General features: G+C 39.4%; 1 protein-coding gene across 6 annotated transcripts in view; it reads right to left on the reverse strand.

Annotated features, from left to right (window-relative positions):
• The window catches only part of CDIN1 (CDAN1 interacting nuclease 1), a 208,342-nt gene extending 189,323 nt beyond the window's left edge, over nucleotides 1–19,019 (reverse strand). For 2 of the 6 annotated variants that reach the window (XM_070272337.1, XM_014734065.3), the window contains exon 1: nucleotides 18,502–18,879. In XM_070272337.1, the coding sequence (XP_070128438.1) occupies nucleotides 18,502–18,602 (101 nt within the window). In that variant the 5' untranslated portion in view covers nucleotides 18,603–18,879. Of the gene's footprint in view, nucleotides 1–1,373; nucleotides 1,577–18,501 lie in introns of those variants that run through there. The other 4 variants (XM_001503635.6, XM_023620455.2, XM_070272349.1 and 1 more) reach the window with 4 other exon arrangements.
• Nucleotides 19,020–20,590: the final 1,571 nt, after the last annotated feature.

Genomic DNA, 20,590 nt, shown 5'->3' on the forward strand with positions numbered 1-20,590 from the left:
ATCCAAAAGATGCCAAACCATAATATTCCCCTTCTAAGATTTCCTTTCAGAACAGTAGGCTCACTTCCCCTACCAGCAGGTTCAACCTTCCTAGGGAAAGGGTTTGCGAGGCAAGAAGGGAATTAGAGCCTAAGGAACTATTTCAAAACCTCTTTGTATATTAAAAACAAAAAAAATGACCTTTTTCACATCAACAGGATGCCAAGTCTGCTAAAAGTATTTTTCATTTGCACGTTATTTTGTCTGAGTTTCTTTTTCCACCAACTCCCTAACCACCAGCATGGTCTTCCCCCTTTCTTCTGTAGGCACGAGTCCATGCTACAGAACACTTGAAGAAGCAGTGCTTGGAGTATAGAAACTAAATTTTCTTCATTAAATCTACTGAAGCAGATATTAAAAATGCATTTAATATACTGGCGATGGTCGGTGGGCACCGCTGACTGTGACAGGCCAGTTACTGATGATGTGCCGTCAGATGGCCTTCTCAGCAGGCGCCTGGGTCTCAGGCTGCTGAAGGACAGCCATATCTTCCCTTGTGTGTAAGCTCTATTCATCTCCCAAGTATTTACTAAATCACAGGCCTCTGCACACAGAGCCCATGTTTCAGCGTATGCTAACAAATGATGGATGGCCTCGTCAATTCGTTATGTCCTGAAAGCATGGTTTCCTGCCATTCCAATCATCAAACCTCAGCGCTTCAGAGCTGATCAGTCCTGGGGAATATATTTTGCAGGCTCGATTAAAAGAGTAGAAGTTCTTTCCATCAGAGTCTGACACTCTCCCCCAACTGTTTGTTGTTTCAACCAATTATTTGGGCAGAATATTCACTGTGTTCACACAATATAACATTGCCAGGATTTTTTCTGATGTTTGCGAAGGTGTAATTTCATCTATGACAAAACAGTTGAGGTTTTTGATAGTGAAATTTATCTAAAAATTTAAAACAATTTTCCTTCCGTGTGCAGCAGGCAAAACCTTAAAAATATATCATATAATATTATAATGTAAATGCATTAGTGGATGCATTTCAAAGGAACTTTCAAGGGAATAAGCAGTCTTTAAATCATCTAAACCTTTTAAGACAATAATTCACAAGAGTTCTCTTAATTATACTCTAGATAAAGAAACAAATGACTTAAAAATTCTTCTGACAGTTCCAAAGTTAGATGACAAGAGTTCAACTTGTCAAAGAAATAAACCTTTTAAAAGAAGAGAGATTTTCAGTTCCAAGGTTATATATGTCAGTTGTCTTTTCCATAAGCCATAAGAACATTTTTATTTTTAGCTACGGGTTATCTACAGAACAGAAAATAATAGCACACTCATATCTCTTACTCAGAAATAGTAAACTTTATAAAGAGCGACAAACTTACCACAACTACACAGATAGCTCAGCTTTGAGGAGATGGGGTGGCCTGAAAGAGCTAAACAACATGCTATAAATAAGCTCCTGGAAACGCTACAAATTAAAAAAAAAAAGTGCCAGACTCTCATCGAGCCAATAGCTAGGTGGACTCTGAAGTACCCACAATCAGCATAAGATCCGCCACATTGCCCTGCCATTCACCTCAACCTTGACCTCAAGATTAAGCTCACTTTTATTGCGCACAAAGGTCACCTGTATTAGGTCAAAATTCAAAGTCCCTTGTCAGAAAAGGTTGATATATTCCAACCTTTCCTTCTCCATGCATCAAATTTTTCATGGTAAAGTCATATTCAGCAGACAGTATATGCAGCAATTTATTGTGCCATTATAATATGGTGCAGAATACAATTGTCCAAAAAGCTATCACATGAATAAAATATTTCTCATGACAATGTACCAAATCTAGACTCCTTCCACACCTCTAACAAATGAAATAAAACCAACCAAGTCTTGCTTTCACACTTCAGAAGAGTTAAATGACAAATAATTGTCCTCAAAATACAATCTATAATAGAATTGTGACTTTTACTTCCATAATCTTTGGCTACATGCCACTATTTTTCAGTGTCACTCAAATTTTTAAGTATTATTTTTTTAAAAACACAAAGATCTCTGGCTAGTTTTAATACTTGTATTCCAATCTGACCTAAGCAGCGAAGTAGGTCTAAACCCAAAAGCCCCTCTTTGACCCAGACCTGGAGGAAGACATGCTCTGAAATAAAGCAGAAAAGGAAGGGGAAGACCCACCACCTTGCCCAACTCATTATTATTGCAACTATATGATCAGCACAACTGCACAAATAAGATAAATTAAACAAATTCTTTGCAGGCAGCATTCTGCAATACACTGTAATTAATAAAAACCAAAGCCTTAAGGAACAATAAATCTATTTTCTGCAAAAAGTTTGTGCAGGGGCCAGCGCCGTGGCATAGTGGTTGGGTTTGTACACCCTGCTTCAGTGGCCTGGGGTTCGTGGGTTTGGATCCCGGTTGCGGACCTACATACCACTCAACAAGCCATGCTGTGGTGGCATCCCACATACAAAATAGAGGATGACTGTTAGCTCAGGGCCATTCTTCCTCAAGCAAAAAGAGGGAGTTTGGTAACAGACAGATGTGAGCTCAGGGCCAGCCTCTCTCACCAAAAAAAAAAAAGTTTATGCAATTTCTTTGTGTTTACCACAAAGTCTTTTCATGAGTATTAGTAGCATGGATAGATTTTAAGATTGTTTAAAAGGCACTCATTCTTCAAATTTACTTATACTTATATTATATAACACTAAAATCTCTTCACACTCATGTGACAATCTGGGGCATCCTACAAAATCTCCTTGCCCTGGAAGACTCACACCTGAGCTCACATAATTATTGGACTCAGGCTACTTCCCAGCCATAGAACCCAGACTCCAAAACTGGTATTCACCCAAATATCTTTCATAAATTCCAACCACTTTGTTATCAAGGTGAGGCAAGAACGTAAAAGAGCTTCCAGGATATGGGGGGTAGCAATTGAGAAAAGGAATAAGACAAGAAAACACTTTAAAAATCTCAGATTTTAACATTCTCACTTATTCTGTGTTAGGCAGAGATCATGTTACATAACTATTTTCTGTTGAGGAGGAGAGGGGATCAAACTAAATCTAAATATGCCTTTTCTTCCTCTTAGGTAAAGATTTGCCCTGAGCTAATATCTGTTGCCAATCTTCCTCTTTTTTTTTTTCCTCCCCAAAGCCCCAGTGCATGGTTGTATATCCTAGTTGTAAGTCCCTCTAGTTCTTCTGTGTGAACCGCCGCCACAGCATGGCAACTGACAAACGGGTAGAGTGGTTCTACAACCAGGAAATGAACCTGGGCTACCAAAGCATACTGCACTGAACTTTACCACTAGGCCGTCAGAGCTGGCTCTAAATATGCCCATTTTTCATCAATGTAATATTACATCTTAGTTGCCAGTATCACCTAAGGACTTCACCACAATTTACTAAAGTAGCTTTCTTATTACCCTGGGGGTAAAAAGGAAAACATTTTGGAAACCTAGAAAATAAAAGGGCTGGCAAAATCTTTTAAGTTCTAATATTATAAGTCTAATTATTATAAGCATAAATCTCATTGCAACGAGCATCCTTAAATCAATAATGGAAACAATAACAGCAGCAGCAGCAAAAACTTATTTGACACAGTATTAGGAACTGTGCTAATCATTTCACATGTACTATCTCATTTCAAGTTCATAACAACAACATTTTACAATAAAGACAATGAGGCACCAAGAGGTGAAGAAAATTACCGAAGGTCACCTAGCAAGTAGGTCATGAAGCCAGAATTCATATGTCTAGTTCCAGAAGCAAGTTCCTTAAACCAATATCTAAAACTGCCTTTACAACAAAAACTTGAAGAGCCTTCTGGAATTCACAATAATAGGGTTTTGCCTACTATTGATTTATAAAATAATTAACCATCAGCAGAGAGTGCAAAATAAACCACCCAAGGTCAAGAACAGGCTATGACAACTCTGCCAAACTCAATAGCTCCCGGCCAGCCCACTGGTGTGGGCCTATCCCCACACAGAACTCCACTTGCATTCTGAAGTATACATATTCTTGCCTAACACTATTAATCTTATTGTCCACTTCTGTGTTAGTTGTATATTGTCTTATTATTTTATTACTGATACTTTAGATGTAGAAAAGAAATACAGCTGAACATCTGATAATTGGGTCTTCACAAAATTGTACTAAATCAAGTTGGAGTCAATTGGGTATCTAACTGTTGTTCTTCATTATATTTGTAGAAATGCTTTCTTTTCTTTTTCTATGGGAGTAACTACCAATTGAAGATGTAACAACTAAGCTTGAAGTTTCTCTGGAAATAATTTCTGACATGATAAATCCTCAGGTGCACCACGGGAATATTTCTAAATTCCTACAGAGACTGCAGAATCACTGTAATAGCCCTAAATTTAGCTAATTAATCTATTTTGAAAGGGATTAAATGGGACATGGGCACATGGGCTGTTTTTTCGTTTGTTTTTGAACCAAGCAGCATTTTCTTCAGGTCATTTCAGTAAAATGTCCTTTATGATATGTATCATAAAACCTACAACATACTAAGTACTGCTAAGGCTCAAGGCTGGAATCCTAGTCTCCACACTAACTATGGTGGGGAAAAAAATATGTATCCTCTCTTTGAACAAAAGAAAAAAAAGGGAGAAAGTCCGACACTCACAAAAATATTATAAGAATAAATGAGATACAGATGTAAGTATTTTGAGCCCTTCTCAGGAAAAAAGCTGTAAAAATCAGAATAAACTGGAATAAGAAAATTCTGGAAAAGACATGCCACAGGGTCATAATGTGTAATGCAAAAGTCTCAAACTGGTGATGGTATGCAGGTCACGGGGGCTTTAAGAAATGCCTTTGGTGACGGTGGGGAAGAATGGGGGGAGCCCAGGTTTGCAGCGTTTGCCAATTTCTGTGCTGTAAACACTCCCACTGCGGCTGATCTTAAGCTACCGATGTGAGGTCAGTTTGTCGAGTTGGGAGAAGATGCTTACGATTAGCTTTCCCAAGCTAGAAGAAACTAGTTCCAGCACTCATTGGCTGTAGGCCAAACTCAGCCCACAGACTTGTTCTGTTTGGCCAGGAAACTGTGGGCCCATACAGTGTTTTCAAAAATTCAAACAAATTAACAACATCTAAAACTCAGGATACTCCTTCTAAAAACTCAGATCTGGAGCTGCTTTCTAGAGAACAGAAGAGCTGGCAGCACTGGGCCCACATCCCTGCGCAGCTGTCTATGGCTGGCACAAAGTTGTGGCTGCCTTGTTAGTGCACACAACTGTCCCCTCACCTTGCCACAATCCCAACCAGGCCAGCTTCATTCATTCTCTCCTTGTTGCACCTGCCTGGCCCCTAGAGAGATGGGCGTCTGTGATTTCTGGTTAAAGAGCATGTGGGGAAGGGTTTTGCCTCCAGATGTGTAACTCTGGTCAAATCACCCGGTGGTACTCCTCCCCTGGTTTCTGCAGCTAGAACCTTAACCAATTTGACTAGATGATCTCAACTGCTATCTCAATCCAACACTCTATAAGTCACTGCATCTGAAAGAATGAGAGAGGTAGGCAAGTCCCTCTGGAGGAGCGTTTGTGATCTGCACACGAAGAGCTCCAAACACGCACGCCAAAGGGCAAATAAAAATTCAAAATGTTAGAAATTGAAGGTTAAATGTCTTTTTACGTCAATATGTATTTTCGTTGACCTCAGGAAATAAGAATCTGGATAATCCTAACTTCATCAGTTAAGAAACGATGTTTGGGGGTTGTCACATGTAGGCTGTGAGAGCCTGTGGGGTTTTTAATGCTATACAACAGAGTCTCTCTCATACTCCCAGTCCATTTACAATCTTAGCTAAATGGGGCTTGAAGTGCAAGTTAATTTCAAATTTTATTAGCTTTCCCTACCAATATTATCAGCAAAAACAAACAGCAGTGTAATATACCTTAAGCAAAAGATGGTATTAACTTGGGAGAATTGTAGACAGAAACAAAAAAGCTGAAAACAATAAATCACCAGTCTAATTTCATGTGTAATCGTAGGAAGGTGTATTTAAATGACACTTTAGTCTTTTTTTTTTTTTTTTTTTTTTTTGGTGAGGAAGACTGGCCCTGAGTGAACACCTGTTGTCAATCTTCCTCTTTTTGCTTGAGGAAGATTGTCACTGAGCTAACATCTGTGCCAATCTTCCTCCATTCTGTATGTGGGACGCCACCACAGCATGGCTTGATGAGCAGTGTGTAGATCCACACCTGGGATCTGAACCCGTGAACCCTGGGCTGCTGAAGTGGGACGTGTTGGTGTCCCACATCCCATCCACAAAGAAGGCCATCTACAAAAAGCCTATTGCCCCACAAGTCTTAGACACTGCCTCATAAGTTATGGAACCTTAGGAGGCTAAGGTATGGCCCAGGCATGAGTGACAAACCAGGGAGGTTTCACCCTGCATTTCTATTCATCCTAAAGCTGTAGTTGGGTCCCACAGCATTCCTTGATTAAACACACCCAGTTCTGACTATTGAGAGTGATCACAAATATTCATGACAAACAGTTATTCATAAACTTGCTGAGTGTAAATCTGAATCACACCGTGAGGCTGATTTGGGGAGCAGCAAGTCAATTAGCTGATAAGTGAGCTTAACCAAACAGCTGCAGTGCAAAGCCTACGGACCTTGCCATCCTATATACTGCTAGCCGCATATCTGGGGATTTTCATCAGCCCTAAGTGATAACCCTTGTAAATATCAAGGGTCCGCTATGCCTCCTATTTCCTAAAACAGGATAAATACAAGATCAGAGTTTATGTCTCATCCTTTCTTGGGCCTGGAGCAAAGGACAGGTCTTAACAATAACCAAAAAATTAAAATTAAATATATGAATTATGTTGGGGAGAGGTGGTGACAACACACCACATATTGTAAGTCTCCATCTTGTATATGACTACTGCTCCCAGGACAACCTCAGAAAAAGCCTGAGGGTCACATAGGTTGCCCCAAGTAGCAGGGGCCAGCATTCAGTCACGGAAAGACCCAGCACTTACTTATTTGACCGAACAACAGTTATCAAGAGACATGAAAGCACCTTACTTTTTCCTCTACTTGTATTGCTTTCTTTGTTTCAAAACATTTATCCCTGTGGGCTTGAAGTTATTTCTCTAAGTTTAACAGTTTTCAAACATGTTTAGCAGCTGAATCTCAATATTTAAAACACGTAAAAGAAGTCTTGAGATATTTTAACATTTTACTTTGGATGGAAAATTGCAGAGCTCACAGTTATCACAGTGACACTTCCGGCACTTATGAGGTCACAGTTTCAACACCACACTAGGCTAAAAAACACAAAACAAATAACTTTATTCACTATCCTGAAGCCAGAAGGAACAGAAAAGATCACCCCTCAGTCAAGAGAAAGCACTTGAAAAAGCTGACATTGTCAACCGGGTCACTACTCTTTGGCAAGAAGGAAGCTTTTGGTTATGAGGAAGAGTGATTAACTCTTGTTATCAAGATGTTATCGCGATGCTTCCTGAAAGGTAGGGATGGAAAGGGACAGGAGAGAAAAGTAGAGGCAGGGATTAGTCCCCCACAGTGGCCAGGAAACGGCTGGATTCATGACCAGCCATGCGCCATCTTTAATACATGAGGCACAGATTGCTCCACGCTGGTTTCCAACCCATGAACCAAACCATCCTGGATCCAGCTGTCTGTTCTGCTCATTATCTAGAAAGGGAGACTTGTCATTCAGTGAGGAGCTGCTCCCCAGCGCCTTTACTGTGTTCCCTGTACACTGGCTCACTGCGTAAGCAATCGACAGTAGAAATGAAGAAAGAGAAAAAGATACCTGGAATCAAACATTTGAAAACATTTCCTTCAAGAAAAAGACAATTGAAAATAAAATAAAATAAGATAAAGGAAAATTTATTCTTTACGAATCTCCCAGCTGATTTTCATATGAGTATATGAATTTTATATATTAAGGTCACTTTTCATTCTAACTATGTGTGTACTTGTAGATTGGTTGTTTTGTTTTTAAGGAAAATTCAACCAATACGGCAAAAAGGCACAAAATGTGTAATCAAAACATAATGGTAAATTCAGTCAACATTTGTTGAAAGTCAAATAATAAAAACTTACTACTCTATGCTTCTATTGAATATTTTCTCCTAGGGAAATGCATAATTCCTCTTTATTGTACCAGTAAACATTCTGGTATGGGTTATCACTTAGCAGACTCTAGAAATATGGACTTAAAGATGAAGTCAATAAACTAATAACATGAAAATTTCCCCTTCAGACTAATAGGACACCGAGTCAGCATGTGAGTTCTTCTCAGGAAAACATTATCTGAGGTTTTCTTCAAATACTCCTTTGTAGGAATTCAAGCTCATTTCATGTTTGCAACTATACAAAACCAACGGAGTACAAATATCTGATAAAAGCTAAGCCCTTCTTTCAGAAACCAAAGGGGCCACAGGCTTAACAAAATAACCTCCTAGAAGAGTCTTTAAAGCTAGGCTCCAACGCAGCAACAAAATAAAAACCTGAAATCTTATGGAACAAAAAAAATCATACTTTAAAAGATGACTAAAAGAAATAATCATATTCTTCTCTCAGACCAATTTGTAGACCAATTCATATTCCAATTTGCAATAATGATCAATACAGAAATACTCCTAGATATATTTCCTGAGTATATGATATTATTTTTGAAGGTCATGTAAATTAATTCTATTTCTCCCGCAAAACCACTAAAAGAATTTCTAGTTCAATAAAAGACTTTTTCTCCATTTATGTGCTAGTCTCACTCATTATTCTGGAACTCAGGTCCACCACAACATTATTAGAAATATAGAATATTGACCACAAATTGAGAATCAACTCTCAATTCAATTGAGAGAACAAAGCTAATAAGAATAATCTTCTAATTAAGTAAACCAAGCCCTACACTATTAATTATATACTGCAATGTGCTGCTATAATTCTTAAAAATCAGCGAATAAAGGTTAAAAAGTTTTTTAAAAAGGACATTATATGTCACTTTGAAAGATTTAAGACATGTTTCTGATATCCGGGCCATAATCGTCTAATGATCAAATCTATGTGTTCACAGCCATACAATCAACTGGTCCATATAAACATTTTTCTTTTCTGCAAATCTAGGGGCCTTTATTTTAAAGCAAAATTTTGTTTTATGTGTTTCAAAAGGTTACTATTCAGACATTTCTTCTACTGTAGGCCATTTATCAAATTCTAATAATTGCAATAGTCATATTCACCATCCATTTAACACTCACCAGGACCACCAAACTATGCTACTGGTTTACATGCCTTATCTCACCTAATCCTCACCACAGCCTTAGGGAATGGAACTGTGAGAGGAAGCAGAGTGAGAGCAAGACTAAGACTGAAGCCAGACTCTCCTGGGTTTGAATCCTGCTTCTTCCACTTCCTAGCTGGAGTGTTTCATTCCTCCTTTTATAGATGAGGCAATGCAATTCAGACACAAAGACGCAGAGCCAAGTCATTGTCCAAGAACAAATTTTACAGGAAGCAAAAACAACGGAACACAAGATGCCCTACAGGAAAAGCAGACAGCTTAAGACGCATCCTTGGGTAGGTCGGGAGGGGGTTGGTGGGACATTATTTTAAAAAGGACAACTGCAGCCAATGGCAGCATCAAATTAAACTAAACCACCCTAAATAAATGTAAAAGCTTGCCCGGTCAGACAAGGTATTCGAAAAAATGCTGCTAAGACTGATGTCAAAGAGTATAATACCATGTCCGACGGGGCTAGGGAAACGAGAAAAAATAAACAAATGGGACTACATCAAACTAAAAAACTTCTGCACAGCAAAGGAAACCATCAACAAAACGAAAAGACAACCTAACAATTGGGAGAAGACATTTGCAAACCATATAACTGATACGGGGTTAATATCCAAAATATACAAAGAACTCATACATCTCAACAACAAAAAAACTGACAACACAATTAAAAAATGGGCAAAAGATCTGAACAGACTTTTCTTCAAAGAAGATATACAGATGGCCAACAGACACATGAAAGATGTTCAACATCATTAACTATCAGGGAAATGCAAACCAAAACTACAATGAGGTATCACCTCACTCCGGTCAGAATGGCTACAGTCAACAAGACAGGAAACAACAAGTGTTAGACAGGATATGGAGAAAAGGGAACCCTCATATACTGCTGGTGGGAGTGCAAACTGGTGCAGCCACTACGGAAAACAGTATGGAGATTCCTCAGAAAATTAAGAATAGATCTACCAAATGATCCAGCTATTCCACTGCTGGGTATTTATCCAAAGAACTTGAAAACACAAATGCATAAAGATACATGCAACCCTATGTTCATCGCAGCATTATTCACAATAGCTAAGACTTGGAAGCAACCTAGGTGCCCATCAAGGGACAAATGGATAAAGAAGATGTGGTACATATACACGATGGAATACTACTCAGCCATAAGAAATGATGAAATCCAGCCGTTTGTGACAACATGGATGGACCCTGGGGGTATTATGCTAAGTGACATAAGTCAGAGGGAGAAAGTCAAATACTGTATGATCTTATTCATAAGTAGAAGATAAACACAATAACAAACAAACATATAGCAACAGAGATTGGACTGGTGGTTACCAGAAGGGAAGGGGGGATGGGGAGGGCGAAAGGGGTGATTAAGCACATTGTGTGGTGATGGATTGCAATTAGTCTTTGCGTCGTGAACATGATGTAATCTATACAGAATTCGAAATACATTATGATGTACAGCTGAAATTTACATAATGTTATAAACCAATGTTACTGCAAAAATAAATATTTAAAAAAATAAACAAATAAATAAAACCTGTAAAAGTGAAGTAAAATTGTGCTTGTCCCAAACAAGTCCCTTGATTACTCCACTCCTAACCAAACTAGACTCCTAGGTCCACTACCAAGAACCACTAAGTTCAACACGGGCAAACACACAGTAGAGCAGCCTTAACTCCAGTTCTCCGGTAGAGATAGGTGAAGATTTCAAGAAAATGAACCACGTATATTGGTTTAAGCACAGGGAGCCGAGCCAAACAAGTTTTTAACTACTCCTGCTGAGATTTCTCTAGGAACAGCCTCTTATGAGTGAATGGGTGCCTGTGTTGTGATCCAAGAGCGGGAAAACAGTAGATTTTGTGGGCCAAGACAGAAACTCATGCTTAGAAAGGGCACCATCAGAAAAACCTGAGCCAGGATCCTTAAGGGCAAAGATATAGCAATGGGATAAAGACACTTATTTAGAGATTTATTTTATCAAGAGCTTGATTTATGACTCATTAGTATAGGCATAAATAGCAACCAAGTAACTAATGCACGGCAAGGGAACTCAGGGAAAAATTAAACTTGTGCCAAAGGGCTTAGTTTACCAGCCAAAGAATTTCCAATAGAGGTATATCTCCTCTAAGAATCCCACTTAAGTACCCATATCTGAACGAACTGTTCAACAAATCCTTTGGTTTCTAACCTTCTATGACTCTAATAATTTATAACTATTGGACGTGTCCTCAACTCTTTCCACAGACTACAAGCTATTCAAAATTAATTACTAAATGATTCTCTTTGCTAAAAAATACCCAAACAGTGCCACAAACACAGTGAGCATACAGTGAATTATTACAGACCAAATGCAGTAAATGGTGGATAAACTGCAAGTACAGTGAAAATCATGGGCTGACTAAGGATGGGCTGTTTCACATAAAACGATGGTAGTGGATGATATTGGTTAAAAGAGTATTCCAGTGAGAGAAAGAGAAAATTACCACTAGGTGAATAGCAGTAATAACTGTTTCAAGCAAGAACCATTGGTGGATGCTAAAAATCAGTGGGAAAAAGTGTGACAAGAAACAAGATACTTGCAGAGTCTCAAAAGATATCCCCACAAGGTACTTTTTAGAAAGAGAACAGCTGTAACTTTACAATGGAGAAACTTGACAGACACCACATCCTAACTAAAAGGACTAAGGTTAATTTCAGCAGTAATAAGGCACATGAAGTCACGTGCCCGCTGATACGATGCACTGAGAAGGGCACAACATCAGTTCTCGGGTATTCTTGCCAAAAATTTTTACCCTCAATCTAATCATGAGAAAACATCAAATACAAATTCAGGGACATTCTACAAAATAACTGTACTCTTCAAAACTGTCAAGATCACGAAAGACAAAAAAATAGTAAGAAACTGCTGCAGATTAGAGGAGACCAAGAAGACGTGCCAACTAAATCTAATGTGTGATCCCAGGATGTAAAAGGGACACCAGGGGCCAGCCCAGTGGCGCAGCAGTTAGGTTTGCACACTTCGCTTCAGTGGCCCGGAGTTCAGATCCCAGGTGCAGACCTATGCACCACTAATCAAGCCCTGCTGTGGCAGGCGTCCCACATATAAAGCAGAGGAAGATGGGCACAGATGTTAGCTCAGGACCAGTCTTCCTCAGCAAAAAGAGGAGGACTGGCAGTGGATGTTTGCGTAGGGATAATCTTCCTCCAAAAATAAATAAATGAATATGATTAAAAAAATAAAAGGGACATGAGATCCTGGAATAGAACAAGCGCATTAGTGAAAAAAGATGCAAAGTTCAAAAAAAGTCTGTACGTTAATTAACTGTATTGCATTAAAATTGACTTCCTGATTTTGATAACTGTACTGTGGTTATGTAAGATGTTAACATTAGGGGAAACTGGGTGAAGGGAATATAAGAATTCTGCAAATTTTCTGTGGCATAAAATTATTTCAAAATAAGATACATATCTTTATAATATGTATAAAGAAAGAGTGATATATGATGATACATATGTAGTGTTTGGGCAAGAAAATATAATGTAAACTATATCTGATAAGTAATAGCTGACTGGGTTGGGGCCTTCTACCTGAATAAGAAGGTTCAGCAAATAAGCTGGGAGATATAATCAATGAATGTATCCTTCTTGGCAAGTACTTAAATACAATATGTCCTATGTTCTTGGGACCAAAAGGCCCATTACTGTAAAACTGCAGAAAATAAAAGAATAAAATGAGGGTGAATTTTGGAGTTGTGAAGTATTAGACATCACAAAGTTCTACCCCTTCATTTTATTTTATTTAGTTGTTTTTTTTGGTGAGGAAGACTGTCGCTGAGCTAACATCTGTGGCAATCTTCCTCTATTTTGTATGTGGGATGCCACCACAGCATGGCATGATGAGTGATGTGTAGGTCCGCAGCCAGGATCTGAACCTGCCAACTACAGGCTGCCAAAGTCAAGTGCATGAATTTAACTGCTACGCCACCTGGCCAGACCCAACCCCTTCATTTTAAATTGGAGGATTCTGCGACCAGAGTGGTTGAAGGGGACTGCCAAGCTTCAACATAGTGACTTTGAAAGACATAAATTTGCAATTTGAGTGAAAACAAAGAAGCCATGGAGGAATGAGGCTAGCAAGTGAAAGCTAGAGTGTAAAAAACAATTTGGGGGAAAAAAAATAAGCTACATCTTTACCTCTGAGCATATACTAAAACAAATTTAAGATAGAAAGATTAAAGAATTAAGAATAAGAAGGAAAGCCATAAAGAGCCTAGAAGAAAATTTAGGTGAAAGATTTATTTTTCATATCTTAGGATAGGACAGGACTTCTTCAGCATAAAAATAAAAATGTTAAAAAGTATGAATTTAAAGTTAAGCATATCAAAAATGGAAAAATATTCAAAAGCAAACAACTGGGAATATATCTGACATATAAAGGATCAACATCCTTAACATAGGCAGATCAATAAACAATAACAAATCACTAAACAATAACAGCAAAAACTTTCATAGAAAATTAGGCAAAGGACACTAAGCAGGTAATTCAAGAAGAAGAATGTTAACTGGTCAATAAACTTTTGGGAAACTGTACAACGTATTTCAATAAGAAAATCTTTTTGATCTAGCACATTAAAGATTAAACAATGACTCTGCTCAGTGCTGGCAAAAATTGCCGAGGCGGATACTCCCATGCCCTGTTGGTAAGAGAATTAGTACAATCTTTCTCATAGTAGTTTGTCAACACACATCAAAATCCTTCAAACATAAATATCCTTTGATTTGAAATAGCTAGTGGTTGTCAAAGTGTGGTCAATGGACTCCTGGAGTCCCTGAGACCCTCTCAGGGATCTACAAGGTCAAAATGATTTTTATAGAAATACTAAGACGTGATTGGCCTTTTCCCGTGTGTGACATTTGCACTGGTGGTGCAAAGACAATGGCAGTAAAATTGCCAGCTCCTGAGGACAAATCAAAGCCAGGCACAACAGTCCTGGGGTCACTGTATTCTTCACCATCACACACTTGCAGGAAACAAAAAAAGCCAGTTTCATATAAGAATATGTTAAGATTCACTTATTAATTTTATTAAATCTCAACCTTTGAATCACATCGTTTTAACATTCTATATGACAAAATAAGAAGTAAACACAAAGCACAGCCACTGCGTATCCAAGTGTGATGGCTCTCTCAAGGGAGAACACGTGTATGATTGTTTGAAAGCTGAACTAGCCTCTCTTCCCATGGAACACCATTTTTACTCGAACTATGAACAAAGTACGATTATCCATATTTAGGTATCTGGCAGACATTTTCTCAAAAATAAACAAGATGAGCCTGTCACTTCAAGGAAAACAACTGATAATATTTCTTGCCAATGATAAAATTTGAGCTTTCAAGGGAAAATTCAAATATTGGAAAACTCCGTCTCCGTCACCATAAGCTTGACAGCTTCAAATCTTACAAACTTTTCAGATGGGAATCAGCAGAGATATTAACAATTGTGATTTTTTTGATTCTATGTAACGAAAGGTGACAACATTAGGAAGATCTGGGTAATTCACAACCAACATTTTGCCAACGAAGAACGCATGATGATGAAACTCATGCATGGGTAAAAGATCCACTCAAAGTTAAGATAGGCCAATGGATTGTAACATAACAGAATGTGAAAAGGTCTATGATAGAGTTTCACATTCCACATTGCAATTAACCTTTAAGAAAATATCACTTGTTGGGTTTCATGTAGTGGGAAAAAATCCACAATTATCTGAAAAGCCTATTAAATTACTCTTATCTTTTCCAAATACATATTTGTCTGAAGCCAGAGTTTCTTCATATTCTTTAATCAAAACAACTTATGATAGAGGCTGGCCTAGTGGTGCAGTGGTTAAGTTCATGTGCTCTGCAGTGGTGGCCTGGGTTCACAGGTTCAAATCCCAGGTGCAGACCTACACATGGCTCATCAAGCCATGCTGTGGCAGCATCCCACATACAAAATAGATGAAGACTGCCACAGAAGTTAACTCAGGGACAATCTTCCTCAAGCAAAAAGAGGAGGATGGGCAACAGATGTTAGCTCAGGGCCAATCTTCCTCACCAAAAAACAAAACAAAAACAAAAACCACAAAACCAACTTATGATAACTTGAACGCAGCAGATATGTGTTCCTTCTATTAAGACAGGCATTAAAGAGATTTGTAAAAGTATAAATGCCATTTCCTCACTACTGTTTTGAAATGATGGTGATTAATCATGAAAGTGTTATGTTAACATGTAATGAGTTTATTATTGTTATTTTTAAAGAAATATGTAATTTTTTTTTAATTTCTCAGTTTTAATTTATACTTTGGTAAAAATCAACAGATATAAACTACATAAACAAAAGTTCTTTGGAGTCCTCAATACTTTTTTTTTTTTTTTTAAAGATCGGCACCTGAGCTAACATCTGTTGCCAATCTTGTTTTTTTCTTCTTCTTCTTCTTCTTCTTCTCCCCAAAGCCCCCCAGTACATAGTTGTATATTCTAGTTGTAGGTCCTTCTAGTTTCTCTATGTGGGACGCCACCTCAAGCATGGCTTGATGAGTGGTGCTAGGTCTGCACCCAGAATCTGAACCAGCAAAACCCTGGGCCACCGAAGGGGAGTGCCCGAACTTAACCACTCGGCCACCAGGCCAGCCCCACTCAATAGTTTTTAGAATGTAAAAAGATCTGGAGACCAAAAGTTTGAAAACTGCTTACATGGTCATTCCCAACTCTGGAAATCTAAAGTAAGAAAATAAGCAGACTTGACATGATCTATGTACAAAAATAATTATCAGAAAACTAGAAAAACAAAACTTTTGATATCCAACAACAAGGAAATGGATGGTACATGTAGAATGTGATGTTATTGGTTATTTCAAACAAATTGTGAAGCATTTTTGAAAATGAGGAATGCTCACAATATGTTAAGTGAGAAAAGCAAGATCTACAACTATATTAGCAGACAGTACTGCACTGAAAAAAAGACTGGAAGAAAAAATATAAAATATTAATAAAAATTTTCTGGGCTATAGAAGTATAAATAATTTTTATTTTCTTTACTGAGTAAGTACTACTTTTAAAATCAGGAAAATAACATCTTTTAGCAACTTTTAAGAACATTTCAGCACTTTGATTTTTTTTAGAACTCAATGTATGTGAATGCCACCAAGACATAATTGCCGCTTTATTATTATTAATATTAAAGCTAATCAAGGCAGCTTAGCGTAGAACTCTGAACTCTGAGTCAAGAAACCTGTATTCTAGACACTATTTGGCCATTAAACACCTCTGGGATTTCTGACAAGTCACTTAACCTCTTTGAACCACGAGAAATTATCTACGAGGTCCTTACCCGATCGACTCTGAGGTAAAATGAACTATCAAATCTAAAGGTCCTTTGCAACAATCATCTAAAGCAAAACAGTGCTATAATGAAAACTGTGAAGCCGACTCCAAAACCACACTATTTACAGAGTCCCCACTCGTTCCTAAATGGCTCTTTAATTCCTTCTTTTGCAGCTAAGTTGTGCAGCCTCTCTAAATAAAGTTTCCAGTGGAAGAACAGTTAGTTATTCCCTGAATGGTGTTTGGGAGAAGTAAAAAATATTTGAGCATATCATGAATAAGAAAAAGAAAAGCATAAGAGAATAAGCAAGACAGCATGGTGCCACCAAAGGAAGGGAGGCCTTCAGCAAAGTACGGGGAGGTTACCTCTCAGGGAGAGGACAAGGTGATTGCTGCGGAAAAGAAGGAAAGTGAAAGAATGAGAGAAAGAAGAGGGAGAGGAAAAGAAAGAGAAGCAAAATACAGTGGCAATATAAGTGCACAACAAAAGCAGAATATCTAAATGTATCTAATGTATCCATCTTGAAACTGCCCAGAAAAATCTACCTATCCCCTAGGCTGACCAGCCTTCACCCATTTCACTGTTCACTGGCAGAGTTGCTAAGAGTTAACGACAGAAAATTAAATTCTAATTTGTCAATTTTTTTCCTTGTTAGCAAGTCTGATAAAAATCTTAAAGACTATAAAGGGATAAATGTGCCCTAAATTAAATCTGGAAAATATAGAAAGAGATCCCTTTATTTTACAGATTAGGAAAACTGAGTCCTTCAAAAAATTGTGTCAAAAGACCTTCAACTTATGCTTCAATTTGTACTTTATTAATACCAATTATCCAACAACTTCTCTATCCTCAAGGAAACACGTCTATGGGGATGTCTGTTCAAGGGTTTACATACCAAGGACAGGGAAGCGCTCCATTAGGGGCTAATTGTGCTTAGAGCCACAAAACAAAATGGGACAAGTTTGGATTTGGTTTTGAATTAGAAGAAAAGTAAACATTCTACACTTTTAACAGGGCAAAAGTACAACCACCTGGTTGTCCTGGACTGGCTCTTCAGTGAAAGGTCTGGGCCTCAGTTTGCCCATCTTTAAAATGAGGAAATCTGTAGCATATCATTCCTAAAGTCCTTTCTCAGAAAGTTGGATAATCCTAAAATCACTGAAAAAAAGACATGTTCAGGGGAGGAAGGAAGTATGAAATATACCTGGAATGTGTATACACATGGCTGTTTAAATGGCCAATCTTGACCCAAGTGGAATCCCTAAGGCACGAAGTCTCTCTGAAGGGACTGACAACCCCTGAGGTCACTTAACCCATTGGAGAGCCACAGTCAACAGCAGAGAGCACAGTCAACGTCAGGCCTGTGCTCCCTTGTTTGTTGCCAGCGCCCAATTGAAAAGGATCTTCTATTTCCTCTTTCTGAATCTACATTTTATATTTTCACTTTGAGAGGGCCCTGCCACCTATCATTCATTCCTCATATCTGTCAATTACCTACTAGACATTTATGGAGCACCTACCATGTGCACCCATCACCTACCATACCAAGTTTTCAATAACATACCAAGTTTTCAATAAACATTTGTTGGCTTGAATTTTAATTGCAAGGCCTTGGGAGCTGCTGAGGATTCATCCGCTAAGAGTCTCCTGTGGCAGGCAGGTGAAATAAGAAATCTTTTCACCATCCTTGAGCTCCTAACACCTGACACGCAAGTGTTCCTCCCCACTCGTGTGACACGTGGTTCCTAAGCGCTGGCCGGGCTGCCTAGGCACAGCTGCTGCTGGCAAAGAGCTGTGAGAGGGGAGAGACGGGCACTTACCTGGGGAACCTCTGCTTCAGCTTCCTCAGGCTCTGCCTGGTAGGCGGCACAGACACTAGGCACTGGGCTATCTCGTCGTACTGGGCTTTGGTCAGTATCATGTTGGGCCAGGGACTGGGAGGTGGCGGGGACAAGAAAAAAACACCCTGGGCTCGAGCAGCCTTGGTATTGGGAGACGAGGGGTGGGCACCCAGCGGCACAGCGCTGGGCCTCGTCTTCCTTGGCTTGCCCCTTTACCCCCTGCACCCCGAGCTGCCCAGCTGGGGCTTCCCCGGCAGCTCGGCAGCGGGGAAGCAGCGGTAGACCGGATCGCCCGGCCTCGGGTTTCTGAGCAGCCGCAGTGGGCCCGGCCGAAGGCAACTAGCCGCCATGTCAGATACGGGCAACCAACCAGGAAGTAGCTGCAGAGGTGGCGCCTAAATCTCAGCCGGCAGGTATCCTGCCAGCGACCACCTGACATCAACCTAGGATGCTCCTGGAGTTCAAGCCAGTGAGTCCTGGCGCACAGACCAGGCGTCAGGGAATATGGGTGCCCCGCGATCCTTAAGCCTGAGCCCCGGAAAGCCACAGCCAGGGCGCGCGATTTGAATACGCTTCCATACGCTTCCAAACGCGCCAGTTTTAGCGCAGCTCCAAACCGAGACTGGCCTACAAAGAAAGCACATCTTCACTAAAGTCTCTCAGCTTTCTACGAGTATGAGTCGAGCAGTAAAACCCCCTAGGATCGCTGTAGACATACAGCTTGGCTAGTGTTGAGGGCAGTCCGACAATGTCTGCAGCTCGCTTGGGAGGCACTTCTGATCCTGTTAGGAAACAGAGTAGAAAACACAGCCAACATCATCAAACAGCCCACAGAAAAGAATATCACTCTCACTCCCCACAGTTATGTGCTCCAGGACTGAAGTCACGTCTTCTTCATCTTTGTGTCCCCAGCTCTTAGAAGATAGTAGGCGCTCAATAACTGTTTGGAGAAATTAGTCAGCGAACGAATCTGTTTTCTGTAAGTGCTGTGAGCGGATCTCAGCTCTCCCGAGGCAATTTATTAGTACATGAGCCCCTCCTTTAATCCCGTTTTAAAAATCTGTTCTGTTCTTGGAAGGCCAGGTGTTGCTGTTTTTTGTTCAAATTTTAACATTTTAAGCAAATGAAAGAAATGTGTTTAGATTTTAAAGAATGTATAAGTGGTTAAACTTTTTTTTATCTGCAGTAAGGCCTGGGTTGGAAGTTCAGCTTAGATATGCCTCCTTGGATAAATTCCTTAATCCATCTAAGCCTCAGTTCCCGTGTCTGTAAAACCGATTTTTAATTCATGGGGTTACTGAATTACTGGTTACTAAGACTAAATAGGATAGTACAAGGAATGGATTCCTTAGCCCAGTGTCCTGCAGATAGTCTAGGATAAATAGCCTGTATAACACTACTTGATAATAATAGGTCACATGCACATGGCGTTCACCAGATACTGTTCACTCCCCACACACTGAACTCATTTAATCCTCATAACTTCCTCTGAGGCAGGTACTATAGCCACTTTCCTCCTCTTCCTCCTCCCTTTTGTACAGGGTGAATAAACTGAGGCATAAAAAGGTTAAGTCACTTCCCAGAGGTCATGAGAACAAGTAAGCAGCAGGGGTAGAGTTTAAACTCCTGAAATTTGGTTCCAGGGCCTGTGTTCTTGCCAACTCTCAGGAATGCTTAATTGCTACATGCAAAAGTCACACTCTCTGAGGTCAAAGGTTAAGGATTTTTTTGGAAAGAAAACAATCTACATTTCAAAAAAATTTTTAGTCCAGGTCTTACAAAAGCTTCACCACTTTATATTCCCAGGCATCTCAAAGTCCAGTTTCAACAGTGGATCCTGAATTTAGCAACCGTAGGGTTTTTTTGAATATTTACATCAGAATGTTTTCTTCCCATATGCTTTGCATCTAGCTCTGGTTGTGTGACATTAGTACATAACTATTTATTTATGGCAGCGTGGCCTGGAGTTGCCACCTGGCTAGTTTGTTGCTGACCCTGCCATGACTTTTACATGAAAGCTAGCTGACAATAAGCAGACACCACTTGATCCCCCATTCCTTTCTCCCTC

This window comes from Equus caballus, chromosome 1 (assembly GCF_041296265.1).
Source record: "Equus caballus isolate H_3958 breed thoroughbred chromosome 1, TB-T2T, whole genome shotgun sequence".
NCBI classification, from domain to species: Eukaryota; Metazoa; Chordata; class Mammalia; order Perissodactyla; family Equidae; genus Equus; species Equus caballus.